The 19,736-nt window shown below is 46.1% G+C and overlaps 1 protein-coding gene across 2 annotated transcripts in view; it reads left to right on the forward strand.

Moving 5' to 3' along the window:
* Window positions 1-950: 950 nt before the first annotated feature.
* Window positions 951-19,736, forward strand: part of LARP6 (La ribonucleoprotein 6, translational regulator) — a 35,160-nt gene continuing 16,374 nt past the window's right edge. The window contains exon 1 of one of the 2 annotated variants that reach the window (XM_075575832.1): window positions 951-1,475. In XM_075575832.1, coding sequence (XP_075431947.1) covers window positions 1,171-1,475 — 305 coding nt within the window. In that variant the 5' untranslated portion in view covers window positions 951-1,170. The remainder of the gene's footprint in view (window positions 1,476-19,736) is intronic. The other variant, XM_075575833.1, reaches the window with a different exon arrangement.

Here is a 19,736-nt window from a genome sequence, read left to right on the forward strand (position 1 = left end):
TGTCATTATAGCACGTAGCTCATCTATTAAAAAGCATCACAAACAGGCTTTTTAACATCCAGTTTTGTTCGTTGCTTTAGCGCTTACTTGTAACATTTGTCTTCCAAATCAGTGGTGCGCAAAGTGGGGGCGCGCCAAAAAAAATTGGGGGGGGAGGGGGGCGCAGGCGGTTGCAGAGTCCCCGTGCTCTTCCCCATGGCATTTAAATTAAATGCCGGGGGATCGCGTGAGGCCTCTGCAACCTGAACCTCACCATGATTCTGAAAGGCTGCTGTGACGCTTCGCCATGGCAACACGCCGTCAAATGACGCCGTGGTGTCATGCGGAGTGACGTCACACTAAGGTCTCCATGACAACGGGGTCACGTGACGCCGCCGAATAAGGTAAGGGGGGCACGAGAGTAAGTGGGAGCTGGCAGGGGGGGGGGGGGGGGCGCAGCGCCAAAAGTTTCCGCCCCCCTGCTTCAAACTCATTGTCGTTGTTATGAGTCAGTGTCTTTACTCCCTGAGCCGCTCCTTCTCCTTTAGCCACTTTCATGAAAAAAAAAAAAAACACTATGCTTTATTCGAGACCTTTTTCCATTTTTCATACTCATTAGGATAGCACATGAGTTATTATGGCTTACATCTCTTATATTACGTATATAGTATACCCATGAGTGTGGGACATGTGTGTGTGTAAATGGTCATGCAGAACAGCCTGTTGGTCCGGTATGATGAAACCTTCCGCAATGTTATTGAGCATTCACCGAACGCTTCCGTTTAGCGAAGGGCAGGTTTACAAAATATCCAGTAGATGGAGCAACTAATCTATAGAGAGGTTGTAGCAGCCATGCAATTGAAAGAATGCTGGTGATGTATTTGTTAGTGAACGCCTCCATTCACTGCCTTTATTCCTGCTGCCTCTCCCTGTGCAGAATTTGCTGGGGGCTGGGGATGGGTGTAGGGGGGGGGAGAGAGGAGGTGGTGACCAGAGCTCTGTTCTCAGTAGCAGGAAGAGGCTATAATAGGCTAAGAGGCCAGGCTGAAGCTGTAGTGTGAGGCAGTGCCAGCCCTCGCTCCTGTGGGCTCTGGAAGTCAGAGCCTCTGGCAGGTTCTGGCTGTGAGATTGCGCTTCTCCGTTTGTCCTGCAGACTTCACAGAGCAGCCCGAGCTGTCTACAGCAAACCGAATGGAAGAGTCGATTCAAGCCAGACCGGAATTGTTCGTATCTGGTGTCCCTCCTGTGGCCGAGATGGAATCAGCTCTCGCAGGTATCCCACTGGCATCAGCAGCACATGAAGCCAGCGAGGAAGAATCCAGGCTTTTACTGGAGGTGGGATCTGCTGGCGGCAGCTGGGAGCTGGGGGCTCAGGTTCAGATCAGGGTGGCTATCGAAGCAGCCGAGGACGATGACCCCGCAGCCCTGGATTTCACCGGCGCGATAGAAGGAGGAAGCTGCAGCGACGATGATTACAGTCGGAGTGACAAATACAGGTATCTATCTCCCTTTGCCATGCTCGATGTGAAACAAAACAGCAGCACAAACCCGACACCTCTAAAGTTTCATTCATCCTCGGCTGGTAAAGCTGTAGGAAAGGTTACTGCTCTTACTGGCATGTTATGGTGGGGATGCTCTGTGCATGATATGTCTTGTATATAATGTATACCCTGTTCACTTATGTAACTGTGTTTGTAACCATGTACTATTTGTCATCTTAACTGTATGCTCAGGACATACTTGAAAACGAGAGGTAACTCTCAATGTATTACTTCCTGGTATTTTTTATAAATAAAATTAATTATGTGATTGTGTTATCACTGCCACTGCTATGGAAACTCTCTTATAACGCAATATGTTGGGTCATCTGGGGGAACAATGATGTCTGCTACATCTGTACATTAAATGATCTGAAAAACTGAAACAATGCACAGACCATGTTAAGCAAAAACAGCCACATGGTTGCATCAGACACTGACCCCCTCAGATGTATTTTTGCTGGGCAAAAAAAAAATGTACACCAGGAAATTTGATTGACTGCAATCGCTGGTGATCCAAGTATTCATCCTTCACTATCTGAATCAGCTAATTGCAGATATAATCCCTCAGACCCAGACTAAAGTCATGGGTGTTGTTGTATGAGAAGAAAGGGGTCATCATTAAAGATGCTGCACACCTTCTCATCTATATGTATCAGCATATATTTATATAGCTCACTACTAATGATACTGTCTTTTCTCCCATGCTTTATGAGACCGCAATCTGTTGATTTATCAACAGCGTCCTCCTAGATTTGACATGTAATTGTTCTTTGATGTCATTCTTTGCAAAGCTACAGCACTTGAGCCAGTTACCTTCTCAGCAAAACGTATACAAGGTCATTTGTGTCATCATATGCTGTATATTAGGTAGTGACTAATTAGAGCCAATTAGGTTGCGTCTACTGGATGCCTGGAAAGAATGTGGGCTGTGGCCCAAAGCTACGTTTGTATACCTGACGGTGTTGAGGATTGCAGTAGGAGGAGAGCATGTGAGAAAGGATGTCACAATATTTGCTGCAGTGAATCCTGGCCTCTTTGTACACCAAGTGGAGCACTATAATAGTCTCAATGGAGCAAAATTGTCTCAGTCACTGTCTGCCCTTCCTCCCAGCAATGATGACGCAGGGACCATCTGACAATGCTGTTTGAACATCAGTAGTTAGGTCATTTCTTTGTAGCTGCCATGTAATGTGTGTAACACAACTCTTGAGGTGCAACCAGACCATCATTTCATAGGATTTGACCAATAGTTGCCCCTAACTAGAAGAATAAAGGAGACATAACATTTGCATGGTCTTGTATGTAATGATGCCCTTGGGACACCTTTTGTTCTATAAATAGCCTCCTTTATGTCAATGCGGCACAAAAATAAATATTATGGGGTTCTAGTCATCCAGTATCCAAGCTGCACAACTGGGGCAAAATAAAATGATGAGAACATTTTTGAAGGAAAAAATGATACCCATTGAAACCAATGTGATTTTATTTTATAAAATGTGGGTTTTTTTGCACCTGTTTTGCAGCAGAGAGATTATAACAAAAGACCCTTTATATATCTGCATTACAAAACAATTTAACATGTCAAATTATTTAATGTATAGCTTGTGATCTTGTAAGCCTTAATTAATGTGCCTATTTAATGCTTATCCTGAGCCTGGCACAGTTCCTTCTTTATGTACTACCCAATTTCCAGCACAGTTCCAGTTGCTTATAACCACATAATCAAACAGAAGTGCATCTCAAAATTTGGGCACTTGATATAGCGCATCAAAACATGTTTATTTTGGTGACTGGATTGTAAGCTCTCACGAGCAGGGCCCTCATTACCTTCGGTTCGCACTCGTTTGTCCTTATTTGTATGTCACTCTGTCCATGTAATTGATATCACTCTGTACCCTCACTGTACTGCGCTGCGGCATATGTTGATGCTTTACAAATAAACTCTAATGATAACTCTTAAGGCTGCGGCCACGCTGCCGCTGACCGCGCGGTGCTTGGCGAGGTTACTTCTCGAAATTTAAATTTTGACGTCCCCGCTCGCGCACACATGCTCAGCCACGCTTGGCGCTTACATAAACAAAAAAAGTGACTTTGAACTGCGCTCAACTTGCCTGCAACGCCCCCCCTGGTGCGCTCGCGAAATAGCTGGGACACCCGGCGCTCATACTTGGAGAGCTGGTGACGTCACGTCAGTGTTTATCCACTGACCCGCGCTGACGCTTGTCAGTGAGCCCCTGCAGCCGCAATGAGAGTGGCTTTAGCAGGGGCTCGCGCACGCTTCCGCAAGCGCGCGGAAGCGTAGTCGACAATATATTTTTAGTTTGAGCGCTCACGGGAGAGCAGGGCCGGTCACGGGAGCGGTTCGCCCAATGAGTGCGAACCAGCTCCGTGACGTCACTGGCCCGCCGTCCGACACGCCCCCGGACGGCGCGCGAACTAAGGCCAGGGAAAGCACCCTCTTTCCCTCATCCTCAGCGCGCCTCCACACGGCTGAAGTCACTATGGACTCAGCCTAAGAGAGCCAGTTCAGAGCTGGCTTCACCATGGTTAGACAGGGAGCATGGACCAGATATTGACTCCGATTCATATCAATGGGAGTAAAGGCGTGTTAAAGCTTAGCATCCTTTTGCGGATTTGGGCCTCAGTTGTCTGAATTGGTGTAATCCTGACTAGAGTGTTTGGTTATCACGCTTCTTCAATGTGGCACATTCGGCAATGGCTTTTCACAGACACACTTTACCGTAGCACGAGCTTGAAACAATGCATTGGTCCACTAGGGAAATTACCTTTAAAAAGTCGTACCATTTCTAATGTCAAAACATTTTAAACACAAATTGTTTTAATACATTGTTCAATCAATCCCCTTTATTTAAAAAGAAAGTGGAACAGTACGTTTGTAAAAAAAAAATGTAGTAGTACTCGGTACTATTTGCATGCAGCTAAAATAGCCAATACACAATAAGGATCTATTTATCCAAGGTTCCCGAATGCAAAAGTTGCGCAAAAACTGTGCCGTCTTTTCTGTACTGGCACGGTTTTGCAACTGGAAAACTTTCATCAATTACCCCCATTGTGTGGGAAGTTACATGAGAATTCCGATGGGAAATTGAACATTTGCAAACTCGGGCATCATTTCCTAGTTTCGGTGGGACTTCTTTTCCTCGCAGAACAACCATTAGAACTCAACATTTTAATATATAATCTTTTACAGACTGGTTTTTGCATACTGTAGCACTGTCAGCATATGCAAAGCTGTACTTGTTAGAACAAGGAAGCACTATATTATACAGACATCGGTCTCCTTTTTGATGTTGAAAACTGAAATAAGAGGATTATACTTTTCAGTGCTCTGTAATGCATTTTACAGGTATTTGTTCATAACATACACACACACACACACACACACACACACACACACACACACACACACACACACACACACACACACACACACACGTGTGTGTGTATACATATATATATATACACGTGTGTGTGTGTGTATATATGTAACAGGTATTCCCCCACCCAACCGCATATAGAGTGTATGTGAGGGGGAACCTATGTGTTACCAGGTGTGGTGCGTATACCGGCAGGTTCACAAGATGCCTGAGCCTCCGCTTGCTGGGAACCTGGGGTGCTCTCTGGAACGTTTCTTAAAACAGCGCCTCCACCTGTGCAGGATTCTAGGAGTATAGAATGTCCCCTACACAGGACCCACATATCTGAACCACATACACCAAAGGTATATATATAACGCAGGTTTACTATATGCAGATAATACAATACACAATACACGTGCATTAACCATATAACCACAACATCAATAACTGTACCACTCTGTACCAAATGTCATTCACTCCCGCTTAGGAGCGTGTACCCAGTGCCCACCACCGTGTACCCCCACACCGTGTCCACAGTATAACCCCTGTCCCGTGGTCAGCGCTGCCACTATGTGTGAGTACTCAGTTGGTGCACTTTATAACAATACCTGCCCGGTGCGATGGCACCTGGCGTTAAAGGATCTTCACAAAGGATCCGGCAACTTCCTGCACGACATCCAGGATCCACCCGCGTGGTGATCCGTCAGGGGCGATCCCACCCTGAAGATAGTCCAGCTCTCTTACTGGTGTAGGCTTCAACCCAAGCCTCTTGGGGGAAGCGCAGCGTCCGCTGTGTCCCTAACTAACAAACAGCTAATGGGGCAGGGTCCCTAACCTAGGGCCTGTCCCTACAGCACCACAAGCTATCAGGTGGCTCAGGACCTATCTGGGGCCTAAGGGGGCTGCTGGCCTAATGCAGCGGGTCACGGACCCCTGCACTCACCTCCTACCCCTAGCTCTTCCTGGTCCTGACTGCCTGTCTGCAAAAACCCTGCGAAATGTATTCATTAGCTCCTGCAGGGCAATCCTCCAGCCCTATTGGCTCCCTGGCGTCACGTGGGTCGCTGCTGAGGCTCATGGGACTTGTAGTCCCTTCCAAGAGCTTTCCCTGGTAGGCTAGGGTTCGCGAGCTCTCACTGCGCATGCGCAATGTCTCTGGCTGGCCGCCGCGTCTCCGTGGGTACTGCGCATGCGCGAACACGCGCAAGATGGCGGTGCCCTGCACAGGAGCCGCCGAGGAGCACCGGAGTGCTCCCTGCTCGGCCCCACCCTCCAGAATGGCCGGCGGGTCTGCCACTTGGCGTCGGCAGCACCCACCATCGATCCTGGCCACGGAGGTAACGGGGGTCGCAGGGCAGAGGGGGTAACCTGGCTACATATACATACATACATATATATATATATATATTATAAAAATATTACCTGTGAGCACATTCACATGTCTTAGACAGGTCTGCAACCCTGCTTTTCACCATTATCACCTAGTATACAGTGTTTCTACTGCAGCAAGGGATTCTGGGAAATGACATGCAAAGGAGCACACAGTGCCACCTTTTGTCTCAAGACCACATTACATTTGTCTTGAGACAAAAGGTGGCACGGTGTGCTCATTTGCATGTAATTTCCCAGAATCCCTTGCTGCAGTGGAAGCTGGTGATAATGCAGGTTTGCATACCTGTCTAAGACATGTGAATGTGCTCACAAGTAATATTTTTACATGATATATGCTATACGGTGGAGGGTTTTTAGTCATCTTTTCACCCACCATAACTTAAATTAAAAAAATATATATATATATATATATATATATATATATATATATATATATATATATATATATATATATATATATATATCATGTAATATGACACCCCCTTGAGAAAGATCCCTTGAAGAGGATCGAAATGTTGGAATTTGTGTGAACACTCTGAATGCAGTTTATTTGGACTTTACCTGGTGAGTGCTGTCTTTTTTATCACCTTGCTGGTGATTACATACATTATTCATCTTTATGGGCCAAGCACCGACCGCTCTTATACCTATATTCCTAGGAGTGCCAGTGACCACTTTTGGATATACAGGCATACCCCGCTTTAAGGACACTCACTTTAAGTACAGTCGCGAGTAAGTACATGTCGCCCAATAGGCAAACGGCAGTTCACACATGCGCCTGTCAGTACGTCCTGAACAGCAATACCGGCGCCCTACCTGTACCGAAGCTGTGCGCAAGCGGGGAGACTATAGAGCCTGTTACAAATGTGTTATTTACATCAGTTATTCACGTATATGCGATTGCAGTATAGTACTTGCATCAATAAGTGGAAAAAAGGGAGTGCTTCACTTTAAGTACATTTTCGCTTTACATACATGGTCCGGTCCCATTGCGTACGTTAATGCGGGGTATGCCTGTATATATATATATATATATATTTTTTTTTTTTTTTTTTTTTTAATTGCCCCACTCAATGTACAAGATATTCACCAGGAAAGTCCCAGCTCTAAAAGAGTGCAACGTTTGCAGAAGCCAGTCAATGCAGGAAACTGCCAAAGTGACTTGACACTCATTGATTGGCTCAGGGACAATGATGCAGCTGGTTTCCATTTTGATTTTCCTTTGGACTGGGAAATCACAGGACAATTGCAACCAGGGGTTCATGTTACAAGAATTTATGACTATATTTACCAAGGTGGATAAGCTATAATGGTTTATGGCTTAACACAGGTTAATAGCTGGTAAGGCGACTTCTGGCTTCGAACTGCTATGTAAATATGCCCCGTAGCAGTTTTGCTAACACAAATGGGAGATTTCTGCTTTAATATATATGATTTAAAAGCAGATAAGTGAATACACAACATTAGAATGCCAGCTTTTATGTTCACTGGCCCATAAATAACCCAGAGTCCTAATTAGGATGACTGTGTCAGCCTCCTCCTGCTACATTGACATGATTAATAACACTGCTCATTTATTTCCATGACCGTAGCCAGTATGATTCGGCACAGTTCAACACTTCAATTGCAGGAGCATTTAATTCGAGGTCATTCCAGAGTAGTGTGGAGGAGGACCTCATTAAATAAATAAAAAAGGCTGGATAAATATCCCTCATCAGTACATCTTGCAGTAAAACTCTGTGTTGCAACTTTGTTATACAAACCCACTTGTGTTCGTGTGTCCATGTTTAAGGATCACATGGCTCACTAATTTAATGTTCGACATACACAATCCTAGGAAGCTCAAAACCCAGTCCCCACAGTATTATATCTTTAATTTTTTATTATTATTATTATTATTAATTGTGTCAACTGGAGAGCTATTGGGAAAGTGACCTCAAATATACAAGCGTAAACACAGAAGCCCAAGTCTAGCTAGACGTGGTATGCAGGCCGAGAATGGTTTGGACAAAAGATTGAACAAAATGACACATACTTATAAGAAAAGGCATCTAGAAATTAAATCAAACCATGTGTTATATTGGACATGTATTGTGGCTTCTTTATTCACTAATTGAATGTATCCGTTGTGTGTTGTCTTTGTTATTGGTAATTGATCCCATGTGGCAGATAATTACCCAGTGAGTCAGGCCTTCTTCCTTTGTTCCCCTACAAAGAGTTGAAGATAGTACAGAGAGTCTTTAGTGGCAGAAGGGTCAGTAACGTACAGTATTGTGTGGCAAAGGAATTCATTATGGATTTACTGACTGTCAGCACATACCTCTACACAGGCTTCTAAAGTGGTGTTATTTTGGAGGTCTTTTTCCTTCTACCCATGTAACTAGGAACAAAGTGCCCATCACGGACAACACTTTGAGCCTCTGAAACTGCTACTGTAGGTATCACAGTTTAACCGGAGTACACTGGGCCCTGTCAGAATCAAACTGGTGAGTGCAAAGGAGTTAAACCCTTAATAATGAGCCCCTGTATTATACAGGCCCAAGCACTGGGTGAGGTAAAATGAGATATTTAAACTTGCACATGTTATTGTACGGTTTTTGTTTTTTGCCGCATCAGCCTTAAAGCAGCAGTTCAAGCGGCCTTCTCCCCCCCCCCCCCACCCGACCCCTTAACATAGCATTAAAGTAGGGCGCCTCCTGTGCTGAATCCCATTAATTACATTTCCAGGACCCCCTGCTTCTGCAGATACTTGCCTCCGTAGGTTGTGCCATTAGCCACTCTGGCTCGGCTATGTGGTTCACATGATGGCGGCTTTTCAAAGCTCCCGCGTTCCCACGGGCCAATAGGAAGCCGTGACATCATCCGGTGCGGCTTCCTGAGTGACCGGGGACTTTAAACACCGAGATACCGGGAAGCAGGGGGCCCCCGGAGTTGAAACGAATGGGGTTCAGCTCCAGAGACCCCCTGCTTCCAACATATATATTGATTGCTCTTTTAAATAAAGAGTTCAAAGGGAGTAAATAAATCCATCACAGTAGCAGTATGGTTCAAAGATTATGTTTGCTAATGCATTAGCCCCAACACTGCTTCTTACAGCTTTTTGTTTTTTGTAGCCCATCTGGCAGTGAAGGCCAGTCAAGGTCAAGAATGTTCTGGTGAAAGAACATTGTGCAACACCTGTCTGATTATTACACAACTGTGTTCAGTCTTCTTGCAAACTTTCCCCATCCTATGTTTACATGTTATCCAGATGTGCGTGATGTCACTAGGGCTGTTTCCGTACATGGGTTGTTCCTGGGCGTTCAGATTTGAGAGAGGCTGGAGTTGTCTGCGGAAAGTTGTATTATAACCACTCCATAACAAAGCAGCAGCTGGGCATTGCACACCACAGCTAGCAAGAGAGGCGTTTTTTGGCTTAGTACACTCTAAAAACGGCTGTAAAAGTTTGAGACTGGCTTTCTTCTATATGAATGGAATAGATTTGCTATGCTGCTAAAGGGACATTCTATTAAATCCAATACATTTTTTCCAACAGTCTACAGTACTTCACTATTTATTTATCTTAGTTGTTAGAACAGGAGAAACTTAGGAAAGATGAAGTCACCATCAACAGTGTCTATAGGGTTTTATATTTGGTGGACAAAAGGTCACAGTAGCACAGTATAAAAATGTGGCAGCACAACTATAAGAATATAAAAGAATAAATATTCACAGCACACATATATATATATATATATATATATATATATATATATATATATATATATATTTTTTTTTTTTAAATGTCAGAGCATGTGGAATCACATTTCCTTGTAGTTAGTTAGAATTAATCATTGTTTTTTCTTATATAGCGCCGACAGTGTACGCAGGGCAGTACATAGAATTTTTGCAGACGCGTCCCTGCCCCATAGAGCTTACAATCTAATTTATGGTGCCTGAGGCACAGGGAGATAAAGTGACTTGCTCAAGGTCACAAGCAGCTGACCAAGCTCCCCTGCCTCAAACCCAGTGTCTTGTTTTCAGAGTCAGTGCCTTGATTTGCTGAGCCACTGATCACTTCTGTCAAACAAGTGTTATATCAGAAACTAGAAAGAATACTAGGAGCTTGGGTTCAACTGCAATGCAAGTAATCTCATACGAGCACTCAGATTTATATTACAAAGTATACTCATGGGTGCTGAACATCCCAATTCATTGCTGTGTAGCAAATAAAAAGTAGCACTCCTAAATTCATTTATTACCCTAAAGTCTCCGTCCAAATCGGAGAGCAGCAATTGTATTTGTGGGGTCAGCTGGTGTTCTTATAGAATAGGGGTGGCCAACACCAGTCCTCAAGGGCTACCAACAGGTCAGGTTTTCATGATATCCCTGCTTCAGTACAGATGGCTCAGTCCTTCGACTGCCACTGAACAACCTGTGCTGAAGCAGGGCTATCCTGAAAACCTGACCAGTTGGTGGCCCTTGAAGACTGGAGTTGGCCGCCCTGCTACAGACACGTGCTTTTCTCCTCGTCAGGAAAAGAGCATGTTGAATGCTGCTGAATGTTAAGGTTCTTTCGTTTCAAAAGGGGTGTATTGAATGCATACAAGTCCTGCACTTGCCAGGGTTATGGTATACTCTGAGCAAAATGAATTAGGATGTGCGATGTTCACTATTTAAGTATATAGGTGTGCTCATTTGATGGTCATTTCCCAGAACCCCTACCTGCAGTGGAAGCACTGTATGCTAAGAGATAAGGGGGGGTTGCAGACCTGTGAGAATATGCTCAGAAGTGATATTTTTATTTGCGATTTATACATACACACACACACACACACACTTTGGAACACCACACGATGGGGATAATCGTATTTCATATATTCTAAGACGCACCTTTTTTCGCAAATGAAGTCTGAAATTGGGATGCATCTTAGAATCGATGTCTTTGAAAAACGGGTCCCGATATTTGTAACTGGTTCCTGTACCAATATGGTCTCTAATGTGATGCTGCCACGCCTTCTCCTATTTGTCTCCCGGATACTGGTTGGTCGCGCTGCTGCCGCGTTTTGTTCCCAGTACTTTGGTTGGATGCGCATCCCAGTCTCTATGTGTTCTGCATTTTCATTGGCTGAACCGCTGAGTTCTCACCTCTCACCCCGCTGTCCCGTCCAATCCCCTGGCCGCTTTCTTCGTGGTGGCCGCCGGGTCGGGCCCGTGCTATGTCACGTTCTCCTCCCAACTCCCCAGCGGACAGTCCATGCACGCACCCGGGCCCAGCATGGTAGAGGAGCCTAGCCTCAGAGACAGCACCCAGCAAAACCACCAGGGGCCTCTGAGGCCAGCCAAGCCCCCACCTCATTGTGCGGGTAAGAGCAGGAATCACGGGGTGGTGAGAGAGCGTAAAGATATGCAACACACAAATATATCTGTATTTTTATATGCACAACACTTATAGACTACAGAAGGTGTGTGTGTGTGTACACACCGGTATATATATATCTTTTTTTTCTACACATTTAATGTAGTGTTTCTTTATTTCACAAAAAAGTTTTTATTAAATCAGTGATGCATCTTAGAATCAAGGAAATACGGTATTAATGAATGCGTCCCAGCTGAAAAACTGGTATTTAAAAAAAATAAAAACTGCACCAGATTTATCAAAGGAAGGTTCCTATTCTTTTCAGTACTGCTGTTCTTTGCTATACTTTTGCATTTGGGGGGACAAATTTGTGTATTGTAGAGTCTGGGTTATCCGACATAAACGGGACCGATACCGTGGCGGAAAACCAAGATGATGGATATATGGAAAGCATTATCCCCCATCCTTCTCGCTTACTAGTGACAGAAGAAGAGGACTGCAAACCACAGGAGCTGCACCGGAGGAAGACAGCTGGTGGCCGGAGAAGAGGACCATATCAGTGGAGGAATGGAGTTACGACGGCGGCAGCAGGCGGGAGAAGACCATTAGACCCTGTGTGTGGAGCAGGAGCAGAGCGGCATAGGAGAACGGCCGGATAGGAGTGCGCTGTGACACCGGAAGTCAGACACTGGTCAACTTCTGGTGTTACAGCGCGCTCCTCCCCAGCCATTCTCCTATGCCGCTCTGCTCCACACACAGGGTCTAAGGGTCTTCTCCTGCCTGCTTCCACCGTCACCCGCTGTCTTAACTCCAGTCCTCCACTGACATGGTCCTCTTCTCCGACCGCCAGCTATCTTCCTCTGGTGCCGCTCCTGTGGTCTGCAGTCCACCTCTTCTTGTACCACCGGTAAGCGACAAGGGGTATGACGGATAAAACGGAGTGTCGTCAACAAAAGTCAGATAACCGACCTGCTGATAGAGATCTTTATCAGCAGGTCGGTTATACGACTTTTGTTGACCAACACTCCATTTTATCCGTCATCCCCCTTCTCGCTTACCGCCAATATATATCTTTATTTATATAGCACCATCCATGTACATATAGCTTCAAAGCAGTAGTACATATTACATTGTCATGGGAGACCAGGAATTTACACCTTTATACCAGGATCATATCACTGAGAAAAACCAAGAAGTAAAACAAATTGTAATTTATTCCATTGAAACAGACGTACACACAGTGAATTACGATAAACAAGAGGAAACACACTTACTGGGGGTCTGGGCTACAAAACTAACCTTTCCTAGATGCAATAGCACAGAAAACAAAGTCTTTACAAAGTCCTTTAGATGACCCGGACTAAGCCCGAAAAGTCCTGGAACTGATATCGGCATGCAGTTCCTGACGCCACCGCTCTTTCCACTCTGGAGGTGCTGAAATCCCTTGACCGGGAGCGAGTACCAAACGTCCTGGTACTCTTTTCGGCTTGTAGTTCCAGCTGCGACTGCTACATTCTCTTTTCAGAACTTGGCCCCGAAAAGTGGGACTTAGAAAATTTCTTGCCCATCAGCGATTCGCCGGTACCCAGAAGCTGGGCGGACACAGATTTCAATTCTGCAAAGGGGTATGCGCCAACCTGGCACCTCTGCCACTTAGCATATTGAACTCCCAGCTGGGCCATTCTCCTCGGAGTCTGGGGACAGCCAAATGGTCGCCAGATAGCCAGGACGTGGGTACTCAAGCATAACTCCGACACTCTGTCCGCCCCAACACCTTGGCATCTCTGAGACTTTCAAGTCCGGGACCGAGCAGACTCGGTGGCACCAAGCCTAGTGGCCATCTGGTCTCTCTGAACTAGGGACTTGGAAATTCCGCAGCTCATATACAGGGCATAAAACATATAAACTGTACCTTTATACACCAGGTTAATTCAACTCTCGCAAATTCTTCTAAGTCCCTTAGATGCGCACGTTCATTTTCAGAGCTCCTAGACCTTCCTATAAGAAGTTTACTAAAAAGTGGCTTCAAGTAACGCTTAGGTTAAGTTTCAGAGTTGCTTCTATTGTACAGAAGCTGGACTTAGAAATAATTTCACGCTCACACCCTCATGGATGGCTGGAGACACCCCGAACCCTTATACCGGGTCTGGGTGTTTGGGACATATACTGTGGGGGACTCCCCCTAAACCAGGGACCCCTGACTATACCCGGGATATGCATATCCCTATGCCCCCATTTACCTTTCTGGTCTGTGCTGAAGCCAGGGACTCCTGGCGGTGAGCTGCAAGAAGGTTTTCAGGGTAGAATTTTGACCGAAGCATTGTGCCTATATGTATCCGGGATTCCGACCTGATTCCTGGCTACATTATTGGGGTATCCAGCAACTCTGGAACCCTGCTACCTAGACACAATCTGACAACACTTTTTCCACAAAACCCACCCTGAAACTCATAGCCTAGCAATCTCTGCTTGCTGGCACTCCTGGAAAGGCAAAAGACACGTCAATTCTTTATTGTCGCATATTTTCATACAATGCATGGCAGTACATATACAACAGTCAGGCCCAAGAGCTGACACTCTAGGACCCCAAAACATGGATCAGGGGCAACCAAGTGGGCTTGACCTTTATTAGTGAACCTGGTTACCTCATCATCATCACATACATAATATAACATATTATGGGAAGAAATGCTTCAAATATAAAAGTAACATTAGGAAACGTAGTCCCTGCCCCAAAGAGCTTACAATCCAAGTGGTAAGTGAGGAGAATTTACAGAGACAGTAAGAGGGTGTTCTGGTAAGTGCGGCTGCAAAGAGTCAATCACCGTCGGTGCGAATCCACCTAGTCCTGCGCTTACAGAGGTCCCGCACTCTGCACCGGCCCAACTTCAGTAATCACAGTTTAACGTTGTGGTGATTAAATTAACCACAACATTTACACTGTGATTGCTGGGGCAGAGCGTGGGGCCTCTAAGTGCCAGCATCTCCTCCTGCTACCATGTGGTCGGTGTCGCCATGACATCACATGATGCCCCATCTCCATGACAATGCCACTTCACATGACGCGAGGGCAGGTAAGATGCCCCGTGCATCATGTGACGTCATGAGAGGCCCAGCCAAATTCCCTCTACACCGAGTCCCCCAGCCGACCCTGGATCAAGGTCAATGCACACGAGATGTATAGTATTAACCAACGGAGCTACCCATAGGCTTTTTTTAAAGAGGTGTGTTTTAAGATGGGCCTTAAAAAGTGGAGAGAGAAGGTGCTAGTCAGATATTGAGGGGGAAGAGCAACTAGGTGTGGGGCAGCGAGTGGGAAAGGTTTTAGGCAGGAGGGGGCTTTACTCCTCTCATTACACCTTTGGTTTAATATCCCAAATATCTGGAGATATGAGAATAATTAGCCAGAACGGATATTTCAGATGAAGGGGAGTCGTGTTGCTAGGGAACTGATAATCAGATTAGTTACGCGTTATGTCTGCACACTGATCATAATCTCCAGTATCTGGCAAAGTAGCCCGTCTCAGAAATGCAGAGTCATGTTGACGCAATTGGTGGAGTAAAGCAGTTCAATTGAACCGAATCAGCTTTTAACCTATTCACTGTAAATTCGGATATTTATTTCTCCAGTTTATTCTCGAAGGGAACTTATTTTAATTCATTTAATGACCATTTACTAGAACGGATGTTAAAGCAGCACTACACGATGCTAACATTTGTATTTTCTTCCAATCATTTCTTACTTCAATGCGAGCTGACCGGTGTTTTTCTGGAGGCACCACCACCCCACCCCTCGCCCCCCAGAATAATTTACATTTATTTATTTTTGATCATAAGGATGGGGGACGGGGGGGGGGTACAGAAAATAAAAAGGAAAGGTAGGGAGAGGAACAATATAACCAACAAAATTAAAACAAAAATAATAATCAAAATAATAATTAACTATATTAATAACAAAATATGTGGGAGGGGTAGGAGGGAATAATTTACTACCGTATATTGAAAAGAAATCCAATATGATCCCCAGGGCCACCAATAGAAGGGGACCAGATTCTGACGGTGCACGTCTCTAAGGCTAAGGCCCCGCTGCCGCAGACCACGCGCCCACACTGCAGACAGGCGGCACGTGGAGAGGCACTTGACCGCTATATGCGGTCTGTAGGGAGCGGGTGGCGTGGTTTAAGCGGAGGGCTGCAGCAGGGGTCTCCCGGGCTGCAGGAGGGACCTCCCACATGCCCTCGCTCTCTGTCCTACTCCTCTACATGCCCTCTGCACAGCTCCCGTCCGATAACCCCCCTCCACATGCCCAGCTCCCGTCCGATAACCACCCTCCACATGCCCAGCTCCCGTCCGATACCCCCCCCTCCCCAGCGGATGGCTGCAGCGGGGGTCGGTCTCCTGGGCTGCAGGGGGGTGCTGCTGCCGGAAGGTAAACGCTCACACACTCCTACACTCACTCTCTCTTTCTTTCCCCCCCCCTAACCTTTTGAAGGTGGGGGAAGCTCTGACAGCTCCCGCCCCTGATTGGCTCACCAGCGCACCACGTGACGCGTCACCGCTCAGGATCGCAATTCTCTTGCATCCCCTGGCGGCTGACGCATCACAGCGTGTAGTGAGCCGTGGAGCGAGGGGCGACTGGGACCAGCTTGGGAGGACACCATCACATGGTGAGTAGCGCGCACGCGGCCATGCGCGCCGCCGGACGCAGCGGTACCAAAGCCTAACCAGGAAGCCGACCAGCAAGGCTGAGGCAGGATGTGGGTACTGACAGCAGGTCTTGGAATGAAGTCTTGATGGAAAAGAATACCTGTCACAAGCTAGGGTCGGGGAAAGGTGCGGCAGCGTAGTCGTGGATCACTGTATCAAGATCAGGGGAGGGTGCAGTAGTGTGGTCGGGTTCACAGCAGGAGAGAGGCAACCAGCAGAGGTTCAGGACAGTCAAAACACAACTATGATACCAGCCAGTTCAAGGGCAAACATCAGGCACCTTGCTTGGGCACTGGCTGCATGAAAATGGCTTCCTTATAAAGGCCAGGAACAGGTGCAGCCAACTGCAACCTCCATCAGGTTGAGGGTGGAGTGAAGCCACTTGGGCCATCTTGGGTGAGGTCAAAGTGTGGTCACTTCCTGGTTTCCTCCATCTTGGAGGAGGCAAAGCAACCTCAAATGTCAGCCATGTTGGCAGAGACAAGGAGTTCAGAAATGTGTTAGGGCCGAAGGGCAGCAATGGCGGATCCTGACACAGATGCACTAAGTAAGCTCCGTTAAATCAGGGCAAAATGTCAGGTTACCTAATGGATGTTATTTTCCCTGAGTTTAATAGGTATCCTCTAAGCTGATCTGTGAAAACAATGGCCGTCACCAGAAAGCATTATTGCGATTTAATGCGTGAGCATTAATAGCGCAGACACCTTAAGTAATCCAATGCACATTAGGAAAAATGTAACGTGCGTTATGCGTTCCAAACGTGTGTTTATGTATCCTGCCTTTCACCATTATCACCTACCATACAGTGCTTCCACTGTAGCAAGAGATTCTGGGAAATGACATGCAAATGTGCACACGTGTCACCTTTTGCCTGAAATCCATTTTTACAGAGAACCCTTATAAGGAAATGCTCTGCTGTTCACGCAGCTTTTGAGCACATCATGGGATTAGATGCAAAGCCAGTCAAACCACTCACAGGCAGCTGTTTCGACCTTTGGGTCTCATTAATGGGAGGTTGGTTGTACTGGCTTTGCAATTTTCAAGCTGGGTAGGTTTACCACACACATTATTTAAGTTATGGAGGGTGCCGGTTCGTGCTAGCTTGGCATTTTTTGGGGAAGCAATTTGAGTGTGTGAATGTTTCTTACCTTTTCTGGAGCGGGCCCCCTCCTGTAGAGTCATGTCGATGGCTTGTCACGTTGCCATGACAGTGCATCATATGCCACCTTAACGTGTCTACGTTGTGGAGGAGGGCCACCCCCGAACCTGCAGGCGGTAAAAAGGTAAGTCCACCACTGATGCCACATCCACCCTGCCCCCCCCCCCCCCAGCCCTACCGCATCATGTAACCGCTCTTCAGAGCTATGCGGCTTCTGTTTCGGTCGTTGGGTTAGGCCACAATTATCATGGCGGCGTGCGGGCGCATGACGTCACGCGCGCCTCTCGCTCGCGCAAAACATGCACTGAGGCTGGACGTGTCACCATGCTGGTTTGCCCTCGTTGGCTGAACCAGTCACGTTAAGCGGCAGTCGCGGGGGGAAAAAAAACAAATAAATTTGTATCTTCAATAATCGCCCCAGCAGTCGCACTGCAGCGCTCGCGCGCACTATGGGCGGCCTCATTGAGGAACACATATTTGTACTCGTGGCGCGCGCTCACGCAGCCACTATTATCGCGGCCTTAGATGCGACAGGAAGGAGCGTATCACATCCCCTTCCAAGTGTGGTACACGGTTGGACCGCTGATCGCATACAGCCCTTAAGAACCGAGCAAGGGTGCACCATGCATCGTTAAGGCACTGACAGTGTTAAAGTTGTAGTTAATGCTGCTCTTTCATGCCCCCTCCCCATGGAGCTAAACTTGACTGCGTACCGCTCCAGGGACCCACCAAGGTTTACTTTTTAATTCCCTAGACAAGTAGGACAATATGGCCGCTCGGGTCAGTTCACACCTGTGAACCCAGTGGCCATTTTATTAAACGGACATTTAGGACACGTGCATGTGAATATTTTTATGACATGGGGGAGCCTCTGCATTATGGACCATCATGTGTCACCATTATTTAGCAGCAAACATTTTAATCTCCTTGAGGTAGAGGAAAGCTTGAGGTTAACCAGAAAGAATAAATGTATCACTCGTGAAGCACTCAATGAAACAAAAATAGTATTGCACTGCAAAGCATTTTTTTTTAAATCTTGTAAACAAAAGCTTTGGGTGGTTTTTACAATCTTTATCAAACCTCGGGGCGACTCTAAACTACAGCAATTATGAAGCCATGATTAATCAAAGAGAAGTAGCAGATAAGCTTGAATACTGAGAATAGGGATACATAGCCATTTTTAACAGGACCCAAAGAATCAGTTACACTGAATAATTCTAGGAAGCCAATTACACTATGCTGCTTACATTTTTGTGACCAGCTATGTCCCCTTTCAACAAAACCTCCATTGACCTCAAACTACATTGAAAGTTAGTATTGTAATGTTAATGGAGTGCTGGGAGAAGGAGTGGCTCAGTGAGTAAAGACACTGACTGGCACTGAGTGTGAAGTAGGGGAACCTGGTTCAATTTCCAGTGTTGGGCAAGTCACCCTCAGGCACCAAAAACATAGATTGTAAGCTCCACGGGGCAGGGACCAGTGCCTGCAAAATGTCTCTGTAAAGCGCTACGTAAAACCAGCAGTGCTATATAAGAACATGCTATTATTATTATTATTAGTCCTTGATTCCTAACTGCATAGTAATCAAAACAACTTTAAAAATTCGCGAGTGAGCAACATAAAACACTTAGGGGCCTATGCAGAGAGCAGCGCTAGAATAAATTGGAGAGTTTAAGAAAAAGTAGCTTTAATGGAGAGTTTTATTCTCCATATGCAGAAATGGGAGAAATCCGCTATTTTTAGCATTACTGCATGTGGAGAATTGTAAATGAGGAGATGCGCGCAGCTGAAAGGGAGAAAAAAAAATCGCGCATTTTTTTTTTTCCCCTATAGCCGGCGAGCTCCTGCTTCTTGCCAACTTTAGTTGGCGGAGAAAATTGAAGAAAATCGCGCCAAAAACAGCCGCTAGATGGCGAGCGCGCCTTTCTGAATTTGGATATTTTTCAGACTGGCGAGATGTAGTTTCTCGCCAGCCGCGCGGCGATATTTTCAAATAGGAAAAAAAAAATGGCGCTTTTTTCCTACCTCGCCATTTTCGGCTGTTTTTTGCGAGATTTTTGCCGGAAAATGGCGAGATTGTAAATAGCGCTGCTCTCTGCAGGAGGCCCTTAATGTTTCCTTATACAGCTCTATACATAGAATTTTGCAGGCACAGGGAGTCCCTGCACTGAGAGAGCTTACACTTACAGTCTACTTTTTTGACAGGAATAAAGAGACCTGCCCAAGGTCATAAGACAGTT

Source organism: Ascaphus truei, chromosome 18 (genome assembly GCF_040206685.1).
Source record: "Ascaphus truei isolate aAscTru1 chromosome 18, aAscTru1.hap1, whole genome shotgun sequence".
NCBI lineage: Eukaryota > Metazoa > Chordata > Amphibia > Anura > Ascaphidae > Ascaphus > Ascaphus truei.